Source organism: Scophthalmus maximus, chromosome 14 (assembly GCF_022379125.1).
Source record: "Scophthalmus maximus strain ysfricsl-2021 chromosome 14, ASM2237912v1, whole genome shotgun sequence".
NCBI lineage: Eukaryota > Metazoa > Chordata > Actinopteri > Pleuronectiformes > Scophthalmidae > Scophthalmus > Scophthalmus maximus.
The window spans coordinates 16,863,939-16,888,264 of record NC_061528.1 but is presented as its reverse complement, the minus strand read 5'-3'; the positions used below and the strand labels follow the sequence as shown (position 1 = coordinate 16,888,264).

At 41.8% G+C, this 24,326-nt stretch overlaps 1 protein-coding gene across 1 annotated transcript in view; it reads right to left on the bottom strand.

The window, feature by feature from the left end:
* Nucleotides 1-101: 101 nt before the first annotated feature.
* The window catches only part of pth2ra (parathyroid hormone 2 receptor a), a 30,054-nt gene continuing 5,829 nt past the window's right edge, over nt 102-24,326 (bottom strand). Inside the window, exons 5-12 of the mRNA XM_035604803.2 lie at nt 22,817-23,000; nt 20,935-21,088; nt 17,181-17,241; nt 16,575-16,641; nt 14,928-15,022; nt 11,415-11,553; nt 9,000-9,041; nt 102-2,243 (exon numbers count right to left, since the gene is read on the bottom strand). Of these exons, the coding sequence (XP_035460696.2) occupies nt 1,857-2,243; nt 9,000-9,041; nt 11,415-11,553; nt 14,928-15,022; nt 16,575-16,641; nt 17,181-17,241; nt 20,935-21,088; nt 22,817-23,000 (1,129 nt within the window). The 3' untranslated portion in view covers nt 102-1,856. The remainder of the gene's footprint in view (nt 2,244-8,999; nt 9,042-11,414; nt 11,554-14,927; nt 15,023-16,574; nt 16,642-17,180; nt 17,242-20,934; nt 21,089-22,816; nt 23,001-24,326) is intronic.

Below are 24,326 nucleotides of genomic sequence, written 5' to 3'. Positions count from 1 at the left end.
GTAAAAACAAGGCCGATCCCAGCTAGAATATCGCTCAACGGGTATCGGTTGAAAATATTAAACATTTATTAGCAGAATGTGTTGGGAGGAAGAGGTGGAGCGAGAAGGGACAGAGAGGAGAGAGAGTCACAATCAAATATCACAGAAGGGAGAAAAAAAACAAAACGGCTGCACTTAGTACATGGACAGAGAAGATTACAAAGACTCCTTTCAGATTCGGTTTTTAAAGCTTCGGCTGGTGCACGAGGCACACGAACAACACTGAAAAACATGCACAACGAGGACATCGAACCATTCAGCTACCACCAAGTAAGTGCAGCCCTTCACAGTGAGCACAATCCGGGATTGTCAATAATAGAAGCATTCAGGATTTTAATGCTGCCTGTACAATTTCCATGGCTTTCCTAAGAAGTGGTAAACCTGGCATTATATAGTGAGTATAAAAAAATCATCTGTGCGCAACTTGCACATCAATGCGTCTCTTGGAAAGTTAGTGATCTTCGATTTTCATTTTCACCTAAGTCTGAAGTCGCAAAAGTTAGTTCCATGGGGAGCAGGGTTCTCTTCACAAAATGCGGCGACGGCTGACGAGCAAGCATTACATTACAGTAGTTCACCGACATACAAAAAAAAGATTTCACATCAGGATGTGTTGTCCTCTCACTTGAGGGCGGTTAAATAACTCCAGTGAATTACTGAAAATGTTCTTTTGGACTGGGTGAAAGAAATGTTGTACATTCACCTACTGTATGGACAAATTATGTGAACACTACGAGTTTCAACAAATCACTCCAAGAGATTACTTTTATTCTACAGCTGTCCGGGTTGGTGGTTCTGCCGCCATTTTCTTTTCACTTGTTTTTATGCCTCTTCGCTGGCGTCAGCTGGGGCATTGGGCTTTTCTTGGGGTCGTCTATCCCACTTGCGTTGATGTGATATCTCAGAACACCTCTTTTTTTTAACTCACAACCTTGATATCCCTAAGAATGCCTTGAGGAAATGTCTTCACATTAGTCCAAAGTCACTTTCATTTTGGACTGACCTGGCTAGAATATGTTGGTCAAAGGTCAGTGATCTCACAACATAATTTCTGGCCATTACTTGAGAATTAATACCTCTTAATAAAAAAAAAAAACAATACTACCTATTACTAAGTGAAATTATCTCTTCACTGCATATATGAGTCGGGTCCTGGTCAGACATGGATGTAAACTGCAACTTGACTGGCTGGCGGAGGCATACAACCGGGAGGTGGTAATTCTAGTTATGTTTTTGTTTCATCTGTTTGTGTACTTTTTTCCCTACTTCTCCCCGGCTTATCGTTATAGTCAGGCGACGCACTCCTGTTTAATACAATCAAGGAAACAGCAGAAAATGCTGAAATCAGACTTTCACAGTTTTTTGATTGAGTAAGCTGCATTTGTGTGGCACCTCACACTCTTGTCTCCAACAAAATTATGCTCACGCGCAAACAATTTTTATTGGCGATCGATAACAGCCAGCATTGAGAATGAACAAGATTTTGCTTTCAACACCAGCAGCTCAGGTTCACTGCGTGTGCCAGACGATCGCTCGATATTTATTACTTTTAATTTTTCACCATGACCATGAGCGTGTTTTCCTCTGAATTTGAAAGAAGAAGTTCTGATTTTAGCACGCCCACTGGTGATATCCAGACACTGTGGCTGCTTACTTACTTATTCGCGATTAAGTATTTAAAGTCCATTCCATAAATTCATCAGGTTCAAGACATTTTTTTCAATTTCTTGTACACGGTCAAACTTTGTTTGCCTTCGACCCCCCCTGCAATGAAATGTCCATCAGTCTCTAAAGCCTCTCTTGACATTGGATGACTGCTACAGCGTTTCCTCCTCATCCTCGGCTGTTGCGCTCGTGATTAGAACAGGCAGATTTTCCTTCAGCGAGATGTCGTCCACCCGCTTTGGACCACTGTCCTCGGGTTCCTCCGGTATGGAGGGGTCCGAGTTGCTGATCACGTAACCCGGCAGAGTGGCGTGCATGCTGACCACAGGGGGGCCCGTGCGCCGGTAAACGCGGCTCGACACGAGCGTGGTGGAGCGGGTGGAGGGCGCACCACCCGCCAGGTGGGACTGACTGCTGGTGCTGTTGTTGTTCAGTCCGACAACCACGGAGCCGTATTGGTAGCGGCCGCAGACCACCGGGCCCTCCCACTCAAAGGCCAGTTTCCAGTGTGTCCACGTTTTCTTGATCTCTGTCTGGACCTGTGGGGGAAGGATGGATCCAATTTTATTACTAAATGATCACAGAGAGCTATATGTATACTATAAATGCTCCTCACCACCCAGAATAACACAAAAATATCCCACACATTTAACATTGTAGTCAAATTATTATTATAAATGAGTTGTGTAACAGGGTGGAATGTAACTTAACAGGGTGGAAAACCAGTGTTACAGGTTGACATTTGCTTCAACACTGTTCTCACTGACAAATAAACACACTAGCCAGTTACTTGACCGCTTCAGGGTCCCCCCAACTCCATCCGGGGGCCCTGTTGCCATGATTGGCCTCAAAGAAGCTCCAACTGCCTTAGAACTGACTGTGCTGCTGCACATAGCACACCAGTGCTCAGGGTTGCCTGCTGGTGAGATCCCCCAAAATGAACAAGTTGGATTTAATTTGCACATTTGCACATAGTTCTCACTTGCATCCATTTTAAAGTCCTCCTCCTCAGCCACAAAGCCCTCCATAACCAGGCTCCTTCCTACCGCACAGACCTGCTCCACCGCCACAATCCCCCCCGTAACCTCCGCTCCTCTGATGCAAACCCTCTCTCCCCACCACTCAGGACCAAGCACCGTACCTGGGGTGACTTTCACCATTGCAGCCCCCTCCCTCTGGAACACCCAACCCATACACATCTGTGACTGTACTAACCTGGACACATTCAAAGCACACCTCTTCAGATTAGCTTTCCACATACAATATTCTTACATTTCTCACCTGATAGTTACTTGTTTTATTGTTTTTTAATTGCTTTTAATATGATTGTTTTATGTGTTGGTTTTATTTCTTATCTGTTTTTAATGTGATGTATGTGCTGGTCTTACTGTAAAGTGTCTTTGAGTACCATGAAAAGCGCTATATAAAATAAATTTATTATTATTATTATTAAGTCAACTTGAATTAAGCATTCAAATCATCAACCCATTGAGCGCTGGATTCAAAATCACACTGAAAATCAAAGAAAAATATTTAAAATAGTAGCTGATCCAACTTGCACCTTTATGACCACCCGACAAAGGTCTGGTGCTCCTGATGAGTCAGCTGATGGTGTCCTGGGGGTCCATCAGTAATGGACTTTATTTATAAAGCGCTTTTCTAGTCGCATTGTTCACTCAAAGCGCTTTACAGGACAAGTCACATTCACCCATTCATACAGGGCTGCTATTTACCTCGTCTTTTCTGTCACATTCATACACATTCATTCCCTGTCTGAAGTGCCGTCAGAGGCAATTCAGGGTTAAGTGTCTTGCCCAAGGACACATGGGCTTGCGTACTGGGGGAAGTTGGGATAAAACCGTCAACCTATGGTTTAGAGGACCACCGAGTCACAGTCGCCCATCGGTGAGCTCCTGGAGAGTCTGGCGGTACTTAGCAGTGTCGGATGCCCGATACACAACGTCCCATATGGCAGGTTTTGGTTAGGCTTGACCCAAAATGCAGGTATGGGGGGGGGGGGGTCAAAAATAATCAAAAACTGAAACGTAGGAGATCGAGAACTTCAGAACAGGTACGTGGGCAAAAAAGCACCGAGTGTGATGCAGGGCATTGCATTGCTCCACAGAGAAAACCAGACACCGGGGCTAGAAACAGAGCGGAGCAGAGACAGACAGACGATCCAACAAGAACAAAGTGAGGCACAGGGACTATATACACACAAGACGGCACAGGCAATGAGACACAGGTGACTGTGAGACACATTGGGAACAGGTGCAGACGATCACAGGGAATCACAAGAAACGTGAAGTAACAGAAAACCAGTCACAGGAGCACAGGAAATGAATTACAAAATAAAACAGGAAATACAAAGCTCAAGATGAACAAAAGACAAGGGATCACAAGAAAGAATCTTTACATAAGCCGAGACACACAAGGAAGGCCGATCACAGGAGTCGAATGCAAAGTGCACGAAGAAACAAAGGTTCACAAAGTTCACAAGAGTCCGAAAAGGTCCACAAGAAACAGAAGCCTTGGTCCTAGCCGGGCCATGACGCCATCGGTGCTTAACTGGATTCAGGTCAGGGGAACGAGAGGGCCAGTCAATGGCATCAATGCCTTCGTCATCCAGGAACTGCCTACACACTCTGGCCTGTGCCTCCCCAGACCACCACTGGCCCAGCACCAAACCGGTCATGCTGGATGATGTTACGGCCAGCATGACGGCGTCTCCAGACTCTTTCAGGCCTGTCCAGGGGCGGACTGGGACTGAAAAACAGCCCTGGACTCTGACCCACAACAGAAGGTGCAATTTTGTACATTCCTTAGTTAAATCCATCAATCTGGTGAAGTTTGCATTTAAGGAGGCTAGATCTATGAGGAAACTTAAAGCTCTTGTAAACAATTGTGTGCTGTAGTTCCTGGAAGAGTTTATTTCCTGAGGATATTACAATGTATCAGATTTTTTACTCATATATCTAAGACCATAATCATGTCTGTATTTTGATTTTCCTTTAATTACCCCTATCATACGTATGTTTTGTGATCCTCAAAGAAATTAAGATAGTTTTCAGACATACCTTTTATACTGTATATAAGGGCAGCAGAGAGGCTGCTCTGAATGTACTGAATCTAATGTAATGTAAATGTACTCTCCACTGCTGGAGACATTTTTACTAATCTTGCTAATCTTGCAAGAAAGCTGTCCGTCACACACTTTTCACACACTGCTTGCCGCTCTTTATCACTGTATTATCTCTGGTTCACTGGTCTTTCTTCTTCTTCGTGGGTGTTTACTTTGTGTGTAAGCGCCAAATGTTTGAATTAGCGCGGTTGCCCTGGCAACTGTCTTACGTTCTAAAAGAAAAAATTGAACAAATGAATGCGCTCCGGTCGTCAGCCACCATGGACTGCCGGCCGTTCTGTGATTCTCCAAATCACACAAATGGCCAGTCCGCCCCGTGCGCCTGTCACATGTGCTTAGTGTGAACCCGCTGCAAAGAGAACAGGGCGCCAATGGAGGACCTGCCAATTCCAGTGTTGCCTCGCGAATGCCTATCAAGCTGCACAGTGCTGGGATGTGAGCACAGGTCCCACTAGAGGACATCGGGGCCCTCATGTCTCCCTCATGGAGTCTGTTTCTGACAGCCTACACAACCTGATTGGGCTGCAGGTACCACCTCATGCTACCACCAGTAGTGACAAGGAGACTGGCAAAACACAAAACTAGAGAAGAAATGGTCGGGAAGGAGAAGGAGAGAGCATCTGTGGCTACCACTTTTTGGTGGTTGTCTTGTTTTTGCACCAAGACGGTGGAATTGATCCACAATCACTTCTTCTTCCTACATATTTATATCCCTGAAGAATAACTGATTTGGCCCTATACTGTGTACTGTATATATATATATATATATATATATACATATACAATTTGCAACACAAAATACACAAATCTTAGATTGTGTGATCAACAATTGCTAGCTACCCGTCTACAGATCAACAAAACTTCTATGATTATGTCACGTCTTTTTTAAAAAAAAAAAAGTTTGATCGGATAAACAGTCTCCATAAAATAGCCTATGTCCCTTCCTGAAAATGGTTTATATGGAATTGTAGTATTTTTTGGGTTGGCGAGAAAGTACATACTAACAGGGTGGAAGATGAATTCAGGGACATAGTAAATGAAGAAAAGAGTAAAATAAAACTATAGTTTAATCTGATTAATATATATGATTAGAGCCGGCCTAGTCAATACAGTAATTAAGGAATATTTTGAGGTTTTTATCATTTAATACTTTATTGTTCTCAATGAAGTTGATAACTTTGCACTGGGGACATGATAAGATTGAATACATTTATCAATAACATTCGCCGTTATCATTTTATTTATTTCAGAATTGGAGTCATAATTCAGCCATATACACACGTCATTTTTATTCACAGTGTGAACAATTTACATTCCATCAAACAGAGCAACATAAGCATCCCACTAGAGTCATGTCACCGGCCATGTTAACTATCTAAATCCCATATTTACTCTCCTTTTAGCTCTGGTTTGGTCTCCCCCAACTCCTGGGATAAGTCTAGATGTTAGATCTTCGTTTTAACATTTTTTGTTTTTTAATTCTCCCTCTCTGCCACACAAACAGCGGACATGAGCTTGTGTGCTGGTCACAGTCTTCTACAGTTTAGTTTTCTGATGGCCACAAGATTCAGCCACAATGTGTGTGTCACAACATCAGCCAGGCTTTCATTTTTTAATGTCTTCTTTCCTCTTTTTTTCGCCACACTAATAACTCTTGTGTCATTTCAGACTCTGCCGCCCCCTCCTGCTCTGCATTACCTGCTGATTCCAGTCACCTGGCCCGCCACACCCCCACACTCACATGTTCCTCATCAGCCCATCAGCCCCTCAGTTTATGTACCGCTCCATTCCCTCAGTTCTTTGCCAGGTCGTCTAGTGTGTTCACCTAGCTCTCTAGTATGTTGATGCTGATGCTGCGCGCACGCGTTTTGAAATGCTTTTTCTCATTTATTAGACACTGTTTCTGCACCTGAACTGTTTCTTGTTTCGTGCTATTGGTTTCTTGCCTGCCACTTTGCGAAACCTGAAGGACCTGCATGGGCTGAAAGACTGAAACAATGCCATTCAGTTTACAATACCATGGGCCTCATGCAAGAACATGTTTGTATTCTAATCCTAAATTTCTCCTACATCCATTCAGACCGTCAGTTCTACGAACAGGCCACGTCGGATTCATCAAACGCTTCTATCTTCAGAAAAATTACGTGCGTAAACAAGATAAATGTCATCTGTGCGTATTTGAGTGAGCATGCCATTATAATCCACGCCCCTAAAATACCTTATAAGGTTTCCCTTCCTGCCCCATGTTTGGAAAAGTTCATTCACTTTACAAAAGTTAAGTGATGCACTATAGCAGAAGGTGAGGCTGAGGTCTCCGTCACTGATAGGAATGAAAAAATATGTGCCATAACCGGCGATGTTGCACATGTTTTAGCTGGTGCTGGATCAGTTCACCTTTCGTTCATTGCAATATCATACAATATGCAGCATGTTATAATTATTTAACCTTTCTTTTCTGGCTTGTGGAGAAGTTTACCTCCAGCTGTGTTAAGGCTCATCCACCAACTATGTGCTTTACCACGGCGCGATTGCGAATATGCTCCTGTCTCGTCTGCAGGTTGATTAAAGATGTCATGAGATAATTTTAAAGAATTTAAGGTAAATGATATGAAAATGGTTTGCATGGTGATAAACAACTGACATGTCAAACCAACAACTCCCTCGCAGCATGCATGCTAACTGCCAAAGATGAACAGACCACTGTGAACAGGTACATGAATACATGTAGAATTATATTATATGGAGTCTGCAATGTTGCACCACCATGTTTCCACATGAGCCAAGAATGGGCACACCAAACGCTGGTTCTGGAGAGGAGAGAGTTTGTATGTTAATGCTACCTGAAGGCCACTGTAGGTTTGGAAACCAACACATGGTTGGAAAGTGTTTGGGGAGGGGATATACAGCTGGATGCTTTTCAGAAACCTCACGGGTCGATGCCACAAACTCCTACACAATATTCCTTTCAGAGAGCAGCTTGAAGCTGCACAGAGCCGTAGAGCGGTACATCAATGCTTTGGTTTGGCCGGGACCCACTTACAATAAATGAGTCATTTGGCTCATTGTATATAATTGTAATAAGTGTCTCGTGGAGCACTTAATGGATAGAAAATAACACACCGCGTCAAATTTTTGGGTTGTTCGATGTGAATAAGTACGTTTCTCTTAAAGGTCTAGGAGGATGAATTCTCCACAGGATACAATGAAAATCACAAAAGGCAATGACAGCCAAGTGAGATGTGTGAAAGAAAAGCGTATGAGACAGTAGAGCAGGGTTTTTTTGCAGTCTCAGCTTTAAAGGTTACATATTTTGCAAAAACCCCTGTGCACATAAATGTGGGTATTTGTGGAGTCTGCCGGCCCACAAACTGTGGGAGAAAAAAAAAGACTACCCTGTTTTGTGAGCTGGCTAAACCATACATCCTGGCTCTGAACAACGCGTTGAGATTTATCTCCCACTGTGATGTCACAGCTGGACTGTTTTGGGGTAACCCCGTCTGCAATCTGAGAACTCCACTTTTCTGGTGAAGCGGTGTGACATTTCCTACACATTTTGAAATATGTTGACCAATCACAACAGACGGTGTCAGCTGGCCAATCAGAGCAGACTGGGGTTTATTCTGAGGGCGGGGCTTAAAGAAATCCAGGTGTTTTTAGACAGATGGTGAAAAGAGGAGCTGTAGGAATGGGCAGTATGAGAACACTGATGCCCTTCTGAACATTAGAGCACGTCAGCCTTTTCAAGTGGTGACCCAAATTAAAAGTATGAGCATAATATGTCATTTTTTAACACTTTCATGAACTGCTGTGAAAGGCAGACCAGGGCCCTGGATTTTCCGATTAAGATAATGTGCCTCTGTGTTATGTCCACTGGGGATGGAAGGTCTTTCATTCTTCATCCTTTCACCTCTGCTCTTAACTCGCACAAAAACCTCTTCAGGACAGTTCCCTGGCTGTTCCAGCGTACTTCAGTAGAGTTAAGGACATCGTTAAAAGCCCCCAATCTGGTTATAGTGGTGCTGGTGCTGTAAACGCCAGGACCTGACTTAAATGATTAATTTCTGGACGTGTTCATATTGCGGGCATGAAATGTGCTCTCTGGTCGAGCCTCCTCTGTGTGATGTAAATAAAGGAAGAAAAAGGATCCACTCACCTCACCATTACAGTAGCAATAGATGATGGACACAAAGAAACCCTGAAATAAAATAGAAAAAGAGGTTGAATTACAAGTTGTGATCCTACATCATAGTAAAAGTCAAGTGAGGGGAAATGTGCAGTGATCACAATCATTTCATTAATGTAATTCCTATCTGAGAACAGTACAAACATGATCTTTTCGCAAATACACATAATGATGAAGTCCCAGGTCACCAACTGCCATCTCTTTGCTTCCAAAGGTGAAACGGGCGAAAGACAGAAACTCATCTCTCTGGTTGTTTCTGTTCTGACCCGCCCATCTCTCGTGTCCCTGCTTCCTCTCACAGAAGAAAAACTTAGTGGTTTTGTCAAAGTGCAGGATCGGGGAGAGTCTGTACCTTGTTGCACAACATTGCTGGTGAGAGATGACCAGGCAGAGAGTCTCTGTGTCTAAATAGGACCGTGTACTCTGGAAGGAACAGCAGCTGCTGGATAAGTCCATCCTCACAATGAGGAGGCATTTAACCAGCAGAGAAAAAACAGCAGGGCTGATATCTTCTCTAAAATGCCAAGGACTCTTATAAATACAACAAGAATGAAAAACACAAATACCTTGATGCCAAGGCCTTATTGCACATACAGCTGCCTGTTGAAGATGCCGTTCACAGAGATGTTTGACACTTGAATAAGCTCGGCGCGTTATTTACCTGTTGCCATGGTGAATTGCCGTATCTGAGGTCTGATCTGATGGATGTTTTTCCTTCATCAGACAATGCTTAATCAGAGTGAACTAACGCAGAGCAAACTTCAGAGTTTGTCCAGACTGATTTCTGAAACCGGCCCCTGGAGGCCTCAGTCCTTCCTGACTTTAGTTCTTTGCAAACTATAAATTTTCAACATTAAATGGACGTTGTTATTACATAACATGTATGTGTAGTCTTCATAGTTTTGAGCCGTCAGACAACCAAGGGTCTGATAAATATGGTTCAGAGATGTAAAATTACATGAGAATGACGACACATTAAAAGCAGTGGATCATGTGAAGTGTGGCGTAATTGCATATAGACGTCGCTTCTCTTGTGATGCTGTGACTTGTGAAACAAACGGCTCATGCTGAGGTGTGTAAAGTGAAATAACTGAGGGGCGTCAGGTGGCACGTGCAGTTTTTCCACTCAGCATGCCTCCCTCACATTTTGTTGGCAGTGGTGCACACACTGCTCTCTCTTTGGCCCTAGCCTACACTATCTGGAAAAAAAATTATGATTTCATTGCTCGAGGAATGAAAGAGTTGAGATCCTTCGGTTGCTGTCAGATTTCAGGGGGAATCACGTGCACTTCATCTGTGGTCTCTAAGGCCCTTTATGGACTCAAGGTCTCAGGTGATCCAATCACAAGAGGGCGGCCCTAAGTACGTGTGGACACTGCCAAGATGCGTTGAGGGTGCATTTAAGATCCAATCACTCGGACCGTATTTCGAGGTGGTGAAAGAATTTGGCCTGTAATAACCTGAAGCCACAGAACAGTGATTCATGATTGCGTGGCCCCTCCCACCTCATTGAAAATGTTGCCCTCTCCCCTCCGGGGCCATAGCTGGGTGGTTCTTTCACCCCTGGAACGCTGCTGCCTTCCCAGCTGGCTGTTCATGTTTCCTTACATCCAAACAGTCTCAAAAACCGCTCTTCACGTCTCATTTACTCAAGGAAATGAGTCTGATTCATTCGTCCTGTCTGTGATTGCATCACTCTGTACTCCTCGGTGCTTACCTTGTTTTTGTGACCAGGACACATTTATCCATACATGGATCCCTTATGAATAATACCTCATTTTTTTATCACAAGACCACTGACGAGAAGAGGGATCTTATGGTCACTTTTACTCCGAGCTTTGTGCTTCCCCCGATGAGTCACATTTAAAGATGACTGAAGTACCTTCATTAATTTAATTTGAACATTTACGAGATTAAATAAGATTAAACAGTTATCATGGGCACTGATGCTCTCTTGACTTGAGATTACACTTTTTCTATCGATGACCAATTATTTTTACGATTAGTCTATTGATCTAATATTTATTTTTCCAATAAATCTATTGATTCATTCTTAGTTTAACCTACCAATAATGTTGGTGGGACTAAGTAGACTATTGTCCGCTGCTACAGTTAACTGTTAATGTGAAACATAAGATAGTCTCTGGACTTTATCCATGATTTTTTTTTCTTCTGAAGTGTTTATGCATCGTAGTTGTGCTGCTGTGTTAGCAGCATTTCATTAGCACTATAAAAAACAAACTCCACACTTTGGACACCCATTCACATCATTTCTGGGAGTGGGAGCCGCCATTATTGGCAAACAGTAGGTTTTTACACATGGTCTTAAGGCAACTGCAATGTTTTGGAGACGTTACGTAAAGAGTTGACCACATGTTCACGTACCTGAAAGGAGTTGAAGAACAGCTCACAGTACATGCGGACCTCCCAGCTCGGTCCATCAAACGTGTTGGGCATCCCCACAAAGACGATGTAGTGGATGCCAAACACCAGCACCAGGACGAGGGTGGACTTTGCCAGTTTCCTGTGGAGACACACACAAAGTCTAACTGCTTTGAATTTCTGTCGCTTGGATCGATATTGTTATCTTAGAACAATACTCATTGGACAGTAAATAGTAAAAGTATGTAAAATAGAACAAGTTGTGTAGTTGGAGGCAGATACAACTCTTTGATAATGTATTTTTCAAGTATGCCACCTCCTGTGAGCACCTATATCTGGAGGATGGTGTATAAACAGAAACCAAATGACAATATTGTAAATTATAATTGTTGGCAGATACTCTACATCAACGAACGCTACAAAAGACCTTTTATCTGCGAACAACAACTTTTTACAAACCATTTCATTGTCTGACTTTTGAGCCCCAGTCTATGCTGCTAGATATATGCTAAATGAGGGGAGGCGCTTAAAAAGGTTATGCATTTACTGTAGTACACACTTTCCATTTCCAATTCCATGTCAAACTGAATGGAAGCCACATATTTTAACAGTTTAAGTTCATGTTTACCAGGTCAATGGCTTGTAATTATTCACGCACTGAGATCGGGAAAGTTTTTTTTTGTTTTGCCAGGCTCAGATTTCCTCCACAGATTGAGTCTCCTGGTTTGGAGACATACGGCAAAATATTCTAACCTTTTCCTAGAGGAACATTTACTTTGAAAAGAAATAACTCCACGGCTGTGTACCACAGCTATACCGGACTGCCACACTCAGCCCCCTGTAATATAAATCCTGCAAACTCCACCCAGTGGACATACATTTTCTATGTCTTCAACCCTTTGACTTTTGGTTTCAGATGTAAAATACCTTGCAGCCATTGCAGATGAGAAAAAAGTATTTTTCTCATCTGAAAATGGCATACATATCTTCAGTTATTGCAGGTTCACAGCTCTCATCCCCTCAAGCAATGTCTGACAATTTCGAACCGACAATGGTAAACTTAACGTGTACCCAACTGTCGGATTTACATGCATCTGCACACATCTCAGTTCACATGGCCATCAACCCAGCACAGCGACTACCCTCCGGAGAACACATAGAGCTTAAGTGCCTCCTTTCAATTCATAAAAAAACATGTGGACTGTGTCCAGCAGAAGATTGGGGGCATTCAATCATCATCTGGTAAAGGGGATGATTCCTGATTGGAAAGCAGCTATAGGTTTGTGTTTTCATATCCCACTTTTGTTTGCTGAAAGAGTTTTCACGTAAGGACATGGTAACAACAACATCTCTGTCGAGTTATAATTTAATGGAGGGCATTACCTTATATATATATATATATATATATACTCTTCCGTTTCAGTAGCATTGCACACACCCCTAAATAATTGTTGAGAGAACAAAGTGCCAACATTGCTAAAACAAGGTGTAAAAACTGTGCAACAAACGTGTGATCAGATGATCAGACGAGCCAGAGTTTTCGTGAGAGAAGATACAGGGTTCTTTCTGGAGGTAAAACTGAAAGTTAGCTCAGTGTTGCTGACCTGACAACGCGATCTCAACAAATCGAGAGCCAATCTCAGTTGCCAATCATGACGTTTTCCCCCCCGTTTTTATAGCATAAAAAAACTAAAACCAAACCGAAAACCAAAGATCTGGATCACGAAAATACACCAGTCTGATGAGAACTACCAAATATGACAGAAACCATCTTTGGGGAAAAATGTATTTGTCATACTTTTGACTTGGTCCATGTCCATGGATCTGCTAACATGGAAGAGACAGAGTTCATGTACTGCAGCCAGCCACCAGGGGGCGATCCAGATGATTTGGCTTTGGGAGCTGTCATGTCGTCGATCTATATTTGCACTCTATAGTTGCTAGCTATGATCGATTATTATAACGGTTTATTTAGCCTAATAAATTTTACTCTTCACTTGCAAAACACTTGTTACATTTATATAATATGTTTTTTGATTTTTTTTAAATCAGCTTTTAAAAATCTCAGTCTTTGCACGGGAATACAATTGGCATTCATTTTTATACAATTTTTGAAACGGTTATTCTAGCTGCTTACTTTACGTTCCTTTCTGGTAGCCTGGCCTCACTTTTTCTGTTCTGTATGATATGTGCTGTATTTGGCTTCCACTCATCTTCCATCTATGCTGCCTATTGCCCGTTTACTGCACCTGATCACTGTCATACATTCTGCCCGTCTACGCAATTATAACAACCTCACTCGCTGAACTGAATAATACACTGCAATTATGTTTCTAAAGGACACACGGATGGCAGCGTCAGCGGGAGACAATAATAGTGGTAATTGCAGGTGTAAAACTACTAAGCAATGCTTAAGTGTGTGTGTGTGTGTGTGTGTGTGTGTGTGTGTGTGTGTGTGTGTGTGTGTGTGTGTGTGTGTGTGTGTGTGTGTGTGTGTGTGTGTGTGTGTGTGTGTGTGTGTGTGTGTGTGTGTGTGTGTGTGTGTGTGTGTGTGTGTGTGTGTGTGTGTGTGTGTGTGTGTGTGAGAACCAATTTTGGCTCAAAACCACCGTTGCTTAAAAGGCCCTTGATGTTGTGAGGACAGGCCAAAATGTCCTATACATTAAACTGCTCCTCTGACTTTGTTCAGATCTTTGATCGGAGATTTTCCCGAAGCTGATTTTGCCCTTCTGATCTTTTTCTGCCAGGTTTGAGTCCTGGAACTCAGTCACGAAAACCATTGCCGAACTCACGCTGCCCTTGCTCCTGCTTCTCTACCTAAATTGCTCAACGTCGCCGCCCTCAACCATCACCCTCTATTGCTCGAAAAACTTTAATGGAGTCTGACCGTCTGCATTTTGGGTCCAAATTCTAGCTCAGCCCTGAACACTTTTAATTACAAAAAAGCCAAACTGCCTCTGAACTGTCAATCACAAGTTGAAGATATGATGAACTATGTCTGCTATCATGAAGTGATGCAAGTAACCAAGACTGCCCAGGTCTGCCTTTGAGTTGCTGCCGCAAAATGAGTCGAAAAAAGATGCAATTATTCTTAACAGTTCTCAAACGTTCCCTTTCTTCATAATTAATACATCATTAATATTTTTATTATTATATATTTGCACATCTTAGATGTAATACAATGTTTAATTTCTTGCATTGAAAGTGGTGCTTAGTGTTGGACAAATAATGGGGTGGGGGGGGCGCTGTTGTGGGGACACAAGTCTAGTTACACATTTTCACTGTGGGCACATATTGCAAGCCCTCGCAATGCAAGACATGTTGACATACGCCTCCTTTAAGGTTAGGTTGAGGGTACATGCTGGACTGCTAATGGATCTGTTGGAGTTAGTGTGTGGGCTTTACAGTGAACTGCACATGACTTACAATAGACTCCAACCTTGGAAACAAACACACACACACACACACACACACACACACAGCTGGTGTTGTAGACACAGTTGGTTCCATACATACCTGTACTGTTTCCTGGTGTCGTATCTCCCTGCGTTTGTCTCTCGAATTTTAGTGGCCAGCACTCGCACAATGTTCACAAACAAGACAAAGTTGAGCTGCAACACAAGGAGAGGAATTCTTCATTCCTCACCTTCTGTCGTTGTAACTGGCAGGAGGAAAACAACTTTAAAATGATGAGCTTTTACACCACGGAACAAAATGTCACCAATCGGGTAACACAAACTTTGAAACGACAAACATTTGTCACGGGAAAAATAGGGACTGTTTCCAATAAATCGTAATGGTAATCAATGCTCATCACAATGTTCTACCCTCCACCATCAGGCAGATTGTAACACAGAATGACATCACTTTGCACAAACTGCAATAAATGTTTAAACCAACAGTGTATCAAACTTTCTGAGGAACCATCTTCTGTACTCTTGTTGCAGCAGTTTCAAGTCTGCGCATGACAAATTAAACGAAAATAAGTATGGCTGCAAATTAACTTTGAGGAAAACATGAAAAAAATACATATGTACTTTTGCCAGCTCCTGGGATTCATTCTCAGACTTTAATGAGACCGGAGCAAAATACTGTAATTTTGAACATGCAAATTGAGGCTTATTATGTTTTTTCCGCAGCCAAAGTCTTGCACCATTGAATCTACATCCTTTCAATCCTACACTTGGATGAGCCTGAATGAGAATGTAAATACAACTGCAGAATACATATGCAGCATGGAAGACAAACAGTACGCAGAAATAATTCATCTATATGTGTATGTAAGACGTATGACAGAGTGAATTTTTGATTCTAATTATTTTACCTAAATCCATGTGCAGTTGTAAATGTGTCAGGAGTTTTAGTACATGTTAATGTCTTCATCTTTCTTTCATTTTTATAATAAATAATTACACATACAATGAAAAGCATCAGAGGGTTATGGATATCGTGCACGTGCGTTGTATACTATAGGCTACTATAGTATACAGACATAAGTCTGACTTCATGTTTTGCTCCATTGCTTTATTGTAAAGTTATGTGCAACGATCTTTGGCCCCCTGCTTCTCTCCCTCATTCAAACATATTGACCATTGAAAGCACTTGGAGAAATCCCCCCGGTGGGTCATTAAAAACATCCGTGTGTGTGTGTGTGTGTGTGTGTGTGTGTGTGTGTGTGTGTGTGTGTGTGTGTGTGTGTGTGTGTGTGTGTGTGTGTGTGTGTGTGTGTGTGTGTGTGTGTGTGTGTGTGTGTGTGTGTGTGTGTGTGTGTGTGTGTGTGTGTGTGTGTGTGTGTGTGTGTGTGTGTGTGTGTGAACTCACTGTGGTTTCAGCAAACAAGAGCTAAGTCAAAGAACTCATAGTCATCTGTTTGGTTTGTGATACGACACTGCTTGCGAGTGAAATATTATAATTCTCGAGGGTCAATTGTATTTTTTTAATACAGTTCAACTCTTGCTTGGAATGCATGATTTTGAGTGAGGACGAGAAGTTCATACCAAGTGTGTTCCAAACACAAGATCAGAAAACTACTAGTTCTGGATACAACTCCGCCAATTGTATGTTGTTCACAAACAATTAGTTACTATTTCTGCCATCAGCAGGAGCAGCAAATATCTCAGAACAGAAAAATCTAACTGTGATCCGCATATTTCACACTCTTACCGCAATCGCTGTCAGGATGGGAACTTGGTAGATCCACTTAATGTTACCAGCACTTAACTCCCAACATCTGCGGTTGACACAAACAGAGTCAGAGAAGCTGTACATTGGCAAGACATGGAAACAATTGAATTGTAGAGATTCTTTTTTCAAGTAAGAAATAATTAATATTGACAACCCTTTTGTTTTTTTCAGAGGATTGCAGGATCTCAGAGCAGAGAAAACATCAAGAAAAGCAAGGAAGGGGCAGAGCTAATGGGAAGAAGCAGCACCTCATTTGGATACTACCTAAAAAATGAGGGCTAGAAGGCAAATGCAAATAGCTCCATATATATTTTTGACTATAAAGTGTACATGAGTATTTAACATCCACTTAAAAAACATTTATTCTGAGTCAAATCATTGACTGTGTAATGGGATTTCACTGATCGTTCAAATGTCAGCACATTGAAGCACTAATTATACCTTTCCCATGTCTTCTCATGCTCATTTTCAAGTCTCTCCGCTAGACTTGTTGACCTTTTCCCATAAAACCCACGGGGTGTTTTAACTTTCCTGATGTGAACGATCACCACTAAATAATATACGGTGTGGATAGTTCTCTCTCACCTGGCATCGGCTAGTGTCACCCTGACAATCGCCCACACTGCCACAAAAACTGCTGGGACACCTGAAATCACAACCACAAACAACTGAGCTGCACGCTGACGCCATGGACCGTCCGTTGACTTCGTGGATGGTCAAGGTCACACTTTACAGTCACATTTTTATCTCCCGCACGTTAAATCAAGGAGTGGAGATACGAGCCGACGTTTCTCACATTTAAAGTCGCATGACTCAACCTGGCGCAATTCTGACACGGGAAGGAAAACAAAAAGAAGTGGTTGAGGTAGAGATGTACAGTACAGTGATGAAAGGAAACAACTAAAGGTACAGGGCTTATGGTGGCTTGGCAATAGTTGAAAACCAGAGAGAGTGGCAGACATCCAGAGTCCAGAAAAACCGGCAAAAAGGCCAAACTGAGAAAAGAACAGAACGTCATGGTCTTGCAACTGAAAGGTTGGAAACACAAAGGTAAATACACACACTGAGGAGTAATTGACAAACGGGAGAGGGGTACAACAACAAAAAAAACCAAAAACACAAGAAGACAGGAAGTTAAATCACAATTGACCCTCAAGGACAGTCATTTCAAAATAAAACGAGAATTTCACATGAAGCAGATCACGACAATTGCACATATGCGTGGGCAGCGTCTTTCAAAGAACTGGACTCTGGATGAGTGTTAACTCCCCCAGGGCAATGTGCGGAAATGAAATGCAAGGCGCCTACCCAGAGCAATTTCTGCTGTCAATATAGATTAAGATCCTAATTACTCAAAGGTGACATACTGCTCCTATTGGCAGCTTATTCATTGTGAACGGAAAAAAACAACACCCGTCACAGACACGTGATTGTTTTCCTGTGCGTATTTTTATCACCTGCGGTTCCTCCTCTCGAAGAATTTACGCAGGGTCACTTATGGGCATCACAGGCAGCATCCAACACATACTGACACACGTATGTTAGTTAATCATTTTATACCAGCGGTGCCCAGAACCGCACATTAACGCGTTTTGATCCTTTCCTCGCCCGGCAGAGAGCTTACAACACCACATGACACAAGCACACAAACAAACCTTTTCTGCTAGGAAGAAGGCAATTAAATATTCACACGTACCCTCAGTTTACTCCATACAAAAGAGCTGCTATACTTTCAAAAACATTTATATTATAAAGTCGAAAAAATCGACGTCCTTCAGACATTTACAACTGCGCGGTGGTAACTTTGAGCTGTTGTGGATTCCACACTTACTCCACTTCTGTTACATTGATTTGTACATTTATAACAAACACTTCCTAACACATTAACAGCATAGATTTGATCTGTTATAATAAATCCCTTTAGGAACTTGTTAGAGAGTAGCTTAAGAATAAGTTTTGAATGTGTTTAGAATATGTTTTGATTTGTTTGTGACAGATCCTGCGGCAATCTACTTTTGCAATTTAAAGAGACACAGCATCTGGTGCCCATGGGCAATTTTAGGAATACGCTTTAAAATGCATATTTAAGATAAAATTGCAATAACAAAGATCAGTCTCTAAGAGCCAAATGGTCCAGTAGGGAGACCGTGTATCCGTAAGAGCCAGGGAGATTATGAGAACACACGCCTTACGTATGAAGGAAAATATGTTGCAAAATGCAAGTGCTTGTAGATTGGATTTGTGAACCTGTAGAATACAATCTGAGGACTTGTAGGAAACATTTGAATCTGTATGTTGAAATTGTCACTCACAGAATAAATTCACACCTGTGTTCTGAATTTGAAGTCACACAAAAAATATTCACAAATGTGTAGGTTGATATTTACATGAATACAATGGCAGCTGCAAACTTGTAATCTAACATAAACCGATTCATTTTTTTGAACAGCCACAACTCACTCATTACAACCTCTCGAATCTGCCACTGCGACTTCACAAATGCCGAATCTGCGCCTTGACTTTTGCAACATTTCTTGCAGTCAGCGTGTTGCAAAACTGATCTGCACTTGTAGCTGAGATGCGAGAGAGCGGCGGGGGGGGGGGCTTGAGCATCATATCTACCGCGGCGAATATGGTTTAAAAGTAAGCACTCATTCACAGCCACCTAGGAACAAATGCATTTCAGAAAATATAATTCCTGTAAGATTGCATGGAGCTGGACTCGATCTCTCCACAGCAAAAGTCCTACTCATACTTACGTGCACTTCAGAAATCATTTTTCTTGAATATCAGCAGTGGTAACATTAGCAATGCACATTCTCTTTGCTACCATTGCAAGAATAACAAACCCCTTAGATTTCGGATCTTAGATTTCATAAGATTGTGGTTATGATTGTGTAGGACAGACTAACGTCTCCCTGAGCAGCTAATTTAGACATGGCAGCTTAATTACAATCAATTGAAAAATTTAAACTGCAGATGAGTCACCTCCTTTTTTCTTTTCTTTTTTTTTCCAGGATATATTCTGATAAGAAAAGACATTTGAACAAAAAACTGTCTCTAATTTGGGAGTATGCGAATGGAGGAGGGGGTTAGAATTAGGCCTCAACAGTTTACATAATGCATTTTAGTTAGTAACAATAAATATGAAAAGAAAAATGTATATACAAGCATTCTCCTAACTTTCAGCAGAGCCACACACGTTAGAGACCATTAAAAGTCAGGCCGTACCAGTTTTACTCTCTGAAAACCCAACATCAGTGTAGTAGTGGCTCATGTATACATGAATGTTGTCATTTTTCTGATTGAGGAGACGTGTTAATGTGTGTGTGTGTCTAAATTCAGAAAGAAGCATGCTGTTGCCAGAGGTGGGTTTGTGTTCATAAGATTTATATTAGTGAATTAACATAGTGAAATGCCTACTGACAAAATCACTGAATCCATTCTGTACCTGCAGTCCCCCTCAAGTTAAATTGAAACCCCACTGGTTTTTAGCATAAAGAGCAAAAGAAAATGTCAGGTCTAGAAATAATCAGCCCGATATGTACCCTACGCAGTATATTAGACCGCCGACGCAGAAGTCTTCACACTATTCTGAATATCACACTCTGACTTTTTATATCATTGTCTAATGATGGAAAGACAAGTTCACATTTATTTTGGCCAATCATCATACACACTAATGATGGTGGACTTGACACAGAAGCAACGGGCTAGCAGTGTGAAGCAATTGTATTAATTTTAATAAAGATGATTTTCAGAAGCAGATAGCCAATGGAAATCCAGTGCAAAGTATGGAAAATGGGCATCGTCTATGTCCAAAATTCATAACAACCATTCATTGTTGGTGCTTCTTTGTGTTTGAGTGGCATCCAAAGAGTAGTGGATATATATAGTACAACGTACAGCAGTCAGAGACGAGATGAAACATTATACAAGTCCCTATTATACAAGGGACTTTTCTTTTGTTGCATTCAGACTCGCGTTATTAAACTCTGATTCTCTGACAGTTTCTTTTTTTTTTTCCCACAAAATGCAATAGTTGTAGACTGTCAGTTTCTGTTATGCACCACAGGGTGAATATATATTGACACTCCCGTGTAACACGTGATTCCTAATATAAAGGTTAGTACAAAAAAAAATGCATTCTGCAGTATAATGAATGTTAAAGCACTGTTCTGTCTGTGTGCATTTGATCACTGGCATGACAATTATGGCTGTACTGCTACATCCTTTGCTCATGTAATCAGGGATTGTTCTCAACGGATTGTTTTAGTCATGCTGCGCCTGGTCACAGGAGTTACGAATGATGTGGAGATGTTTATTTTTAATTGCTCACCCCATCCGACAAGTGTGAAGCCCCAGAGGTATTTAGAGTCTGATCGGAAGGCCATGAAGATGAGCCTGTGGAGGTAGAGGCCTTCAACCAGGATCCAGTAGTAGTTGGTGGCCAGAAAATAGATGAAGAGCAGCACTGTCACCTTGCAGCCGATCTGATGATGAAACATCAACACTTGTTATCACATCTGCTTTGCTCCGACTGCTTAGCTGTTCACCCGTGTTAGAAACATTTCCACAGCACATCACACGACCTGGTCTCACATCACAAGTAAATTATTTAACTACATTCTGTCGATCCTTTGCTCTATAAATTTGCACAACGATGAAGAAAAGCTGCAGTGCAACTGTGAATACCAAGAATATCCCAACAAGAGCCAACAAATCTATTGTAATTTAAGTGTGGACATCCGCGTTTGGCCACATATTTAACAAGAATAGTTCTTTAAGATATGCACACAACGATGCGTCAACGACGGCGTTCAGAGATGTCACTGAATGTTATTAATCTGTGATTTTGACAAACCCAATTTTTAAGAAGTTCTGTGTCGTCCAACAGCAGAAAGAGTTTGTACTGATCTCATCAGCAGACTGAAGCGCAGACCCCTGGGTGGAGCCTCAGGATAGAATGTTGTTAGTAATCAGTGAACTCAAAAAGGTTATTTTCAGTGGAGGTAGTTTTCTAATTAGATTTTATTTAATTCTAATATAATATCTTTCTGAAATACTTGTGCGCCACTTTAGGAACACGATAAACGAATAAAAGCTGTGTATATCTAAAGCCAGGTATAGTGAAAGGTTGCACATATTTCCACATTGCACATACTTTCATATATTTTTACTTTTATATATTTCATTTTATTGTATAGTTTTTTTCCATTATTGCTGTTGTACTATTAGGTCCCTATCTTTATCTCTCCACTTGTACTTACAATACATGCTTATTAACTTAGTAACTTGGCAATGAACACAATTCTAATTCTGATTCAGGACTCACTCAGATGAAATAAAGCAACATTTTAAAAAAAGGCATATCAACAAGCAAGGGGAATCATTGGGTTAATGAATATATGCATATTTACCATTAGCAGGGTCCAAGTCCCTTGGCGACTGGCCTCAATGAAGTAAGTGTTAAAGTTTTGCTATTGCTTTTCAACTTGTAAAGTCTTCAGATATCACTTGACCATGTTGGTTTTACCGGGTGTTTGTGTTCAAGTGGTCATCGCTGATAAATGCACTGTACGACTTGAAGTAAAACAACAAACAAGAAGCTGAAGAAAAATCCATCCAAAATAATTCAGGCCTAACAGTCAAAATTATAGTTGACAATGGCAGAAAGCAAAACATATTAAAGGTGACATATTATGCAAAAATCACTTTTTCAGTCTTCGTGCAGATTAATGTGTGTATCTGTGGAGCCTGCCGGCCAACAAACTGTGAAAAGAAAACACCTTGTCGGTTATTTTGTGAGCGAGCTAAACCCTCCAGCCGGCCTCTGAACCACTGGTTCAGATTTCTATTGCACTCTAATGTCCCAGTTGGACTATGTTGGGGTAACCCCCCCTCCGGTGTAAGAATCTCAACTTTTCTGGTGAAGCGGTGTGCATTTCCTTCATATTTTGAAATCAGTTGAGCAATCACAACAGACTGGGCCAGCTGGCCAATCAGAGCACACATGGGGGTCATTGGGAGGAGGGGCTAAAAGAAATCCAGGCATTTTGACAGAGGGTGAAAAGAGGAGCGGCAGGAAATGGCAGTATGAGGACACTGATGCCTTTTCTGAACATTAGAGCATAACCTTTTCAAGTGGTAACGCAAATTAAAAGTATGAACCTGAATATGAGCATAATGTCACCTTTAAAACAAGATGTCTTGGTACTTACATACTGGGACTTGTCCAGTGATGCCATGCGAACTGTTTTCAAATTGTCCAAAAGGGCTGAGTCAAAGTCCTGCAACCCGGCGCTCGTATGGACGACTTTGTCCTTGGTGAAGATGCTGACCGCCCGTAACATGAAGGAAACAAACAGGTGCATGTGGATGTAGTTTCTTGTGCAGTGGAGACGCCTGTCAAGAAAACATTATTGGTGACTGTTACAAATTAATAATCAGAGCATAATACACTGAAATGTATGGGATAGTTATATGAGAGATAAATCGCATAAATCACATTTATTCCATTTTTATACACAGTCACTGATGAATGAAGATTGTAACATTCCAGTTCGATTTCCAGCTAAAGGCTGCAGTCGCGTCCAAACCTTCGTCCCTGTGTTCTCTCTCTCTGCTGTCCAGAGGCTAATGAAGGGAACTCTATATAGGTGGCATCTTTCAGAAAAAAAACTCAGCCAACCAGTTTTGTACAATGACAACAACATTCCGTCTTGTAGGTCCATCTCTGCTTCAAAACAGCAGGCAGATGAAATGAATAGTGACCCAGCTCATTGCTGTCGAGAGGTAGACACTGTCGATGCAGCACAAGCCTGTCCTGCAAATGATCAGCTACTGAGGTGCCAAACTAGTCCAAGAAGTTGCCGGGGCCCTTCGTAGCCCGCCCTGTCACAGGTGTAACGGAGCAGCGTCGGTAACGCACTTGTCTCAGCAGGGTATGTGTGCTACTGCTGCTGCTGTAATTGCTGCTTGTCATTACCGTGGAGAGACCTTCCTGCTCAGTGAGTGCGGATGAAGACGATGGAAATGAAGTGTTTGTCTCAATAATTTCCTCAGTCGTAAAGGTTGGATTCACATGTCTGACTGAATCTAAATTAATGATTGTTTATGAAGTACTGTAGACAGCGCTGCCTAGCAGATGGTCTTCGTCGAGCGCTCTTGATGTTTGCCAGGACCATATTAATTAAGTTGTTTCCACGACCTGAGGATATTTTCCGACATAATCTAGTTTTAAGTGTCCATACCAGGGAAAGTTTACACTGATCTCATTGTGTTGCATTGGATAATCCTGCATATCCCATCGTATCTCAGGACTGTATTGGACTCATTATGGACTCTGGTTCGAAAATGTTAATGAGCTATAGCTTTATGAATTGAGCTTCAAATTGAGTAGTGCACATAGTTTACAGTGATTGTTTCTCTAAAGAGAGGTAACTGAGGCAGAGAGGTGTGGGAGGAACGGTTGAGGAAGCCAAGTCAAAGATTTCTAAGCTGCCTTATGTCAGACAGAAGATTTGAGACTTGCATTTGTCAACATACATCATAGTGGCTCTTTGAGGTTTAAGTCACAACTGATCCAGAAAATGTGATGTTTTTCTATTTAAAAATGAAGCTCTGATTGCCTTGCAAACTTTCCTGACTCAACTTTCTGCTTCCATCTCTCCTGATCAAACCCCGCAGCCCACACTTGTTATGAAAATGCTGCTATTCAAATCAGGAGAC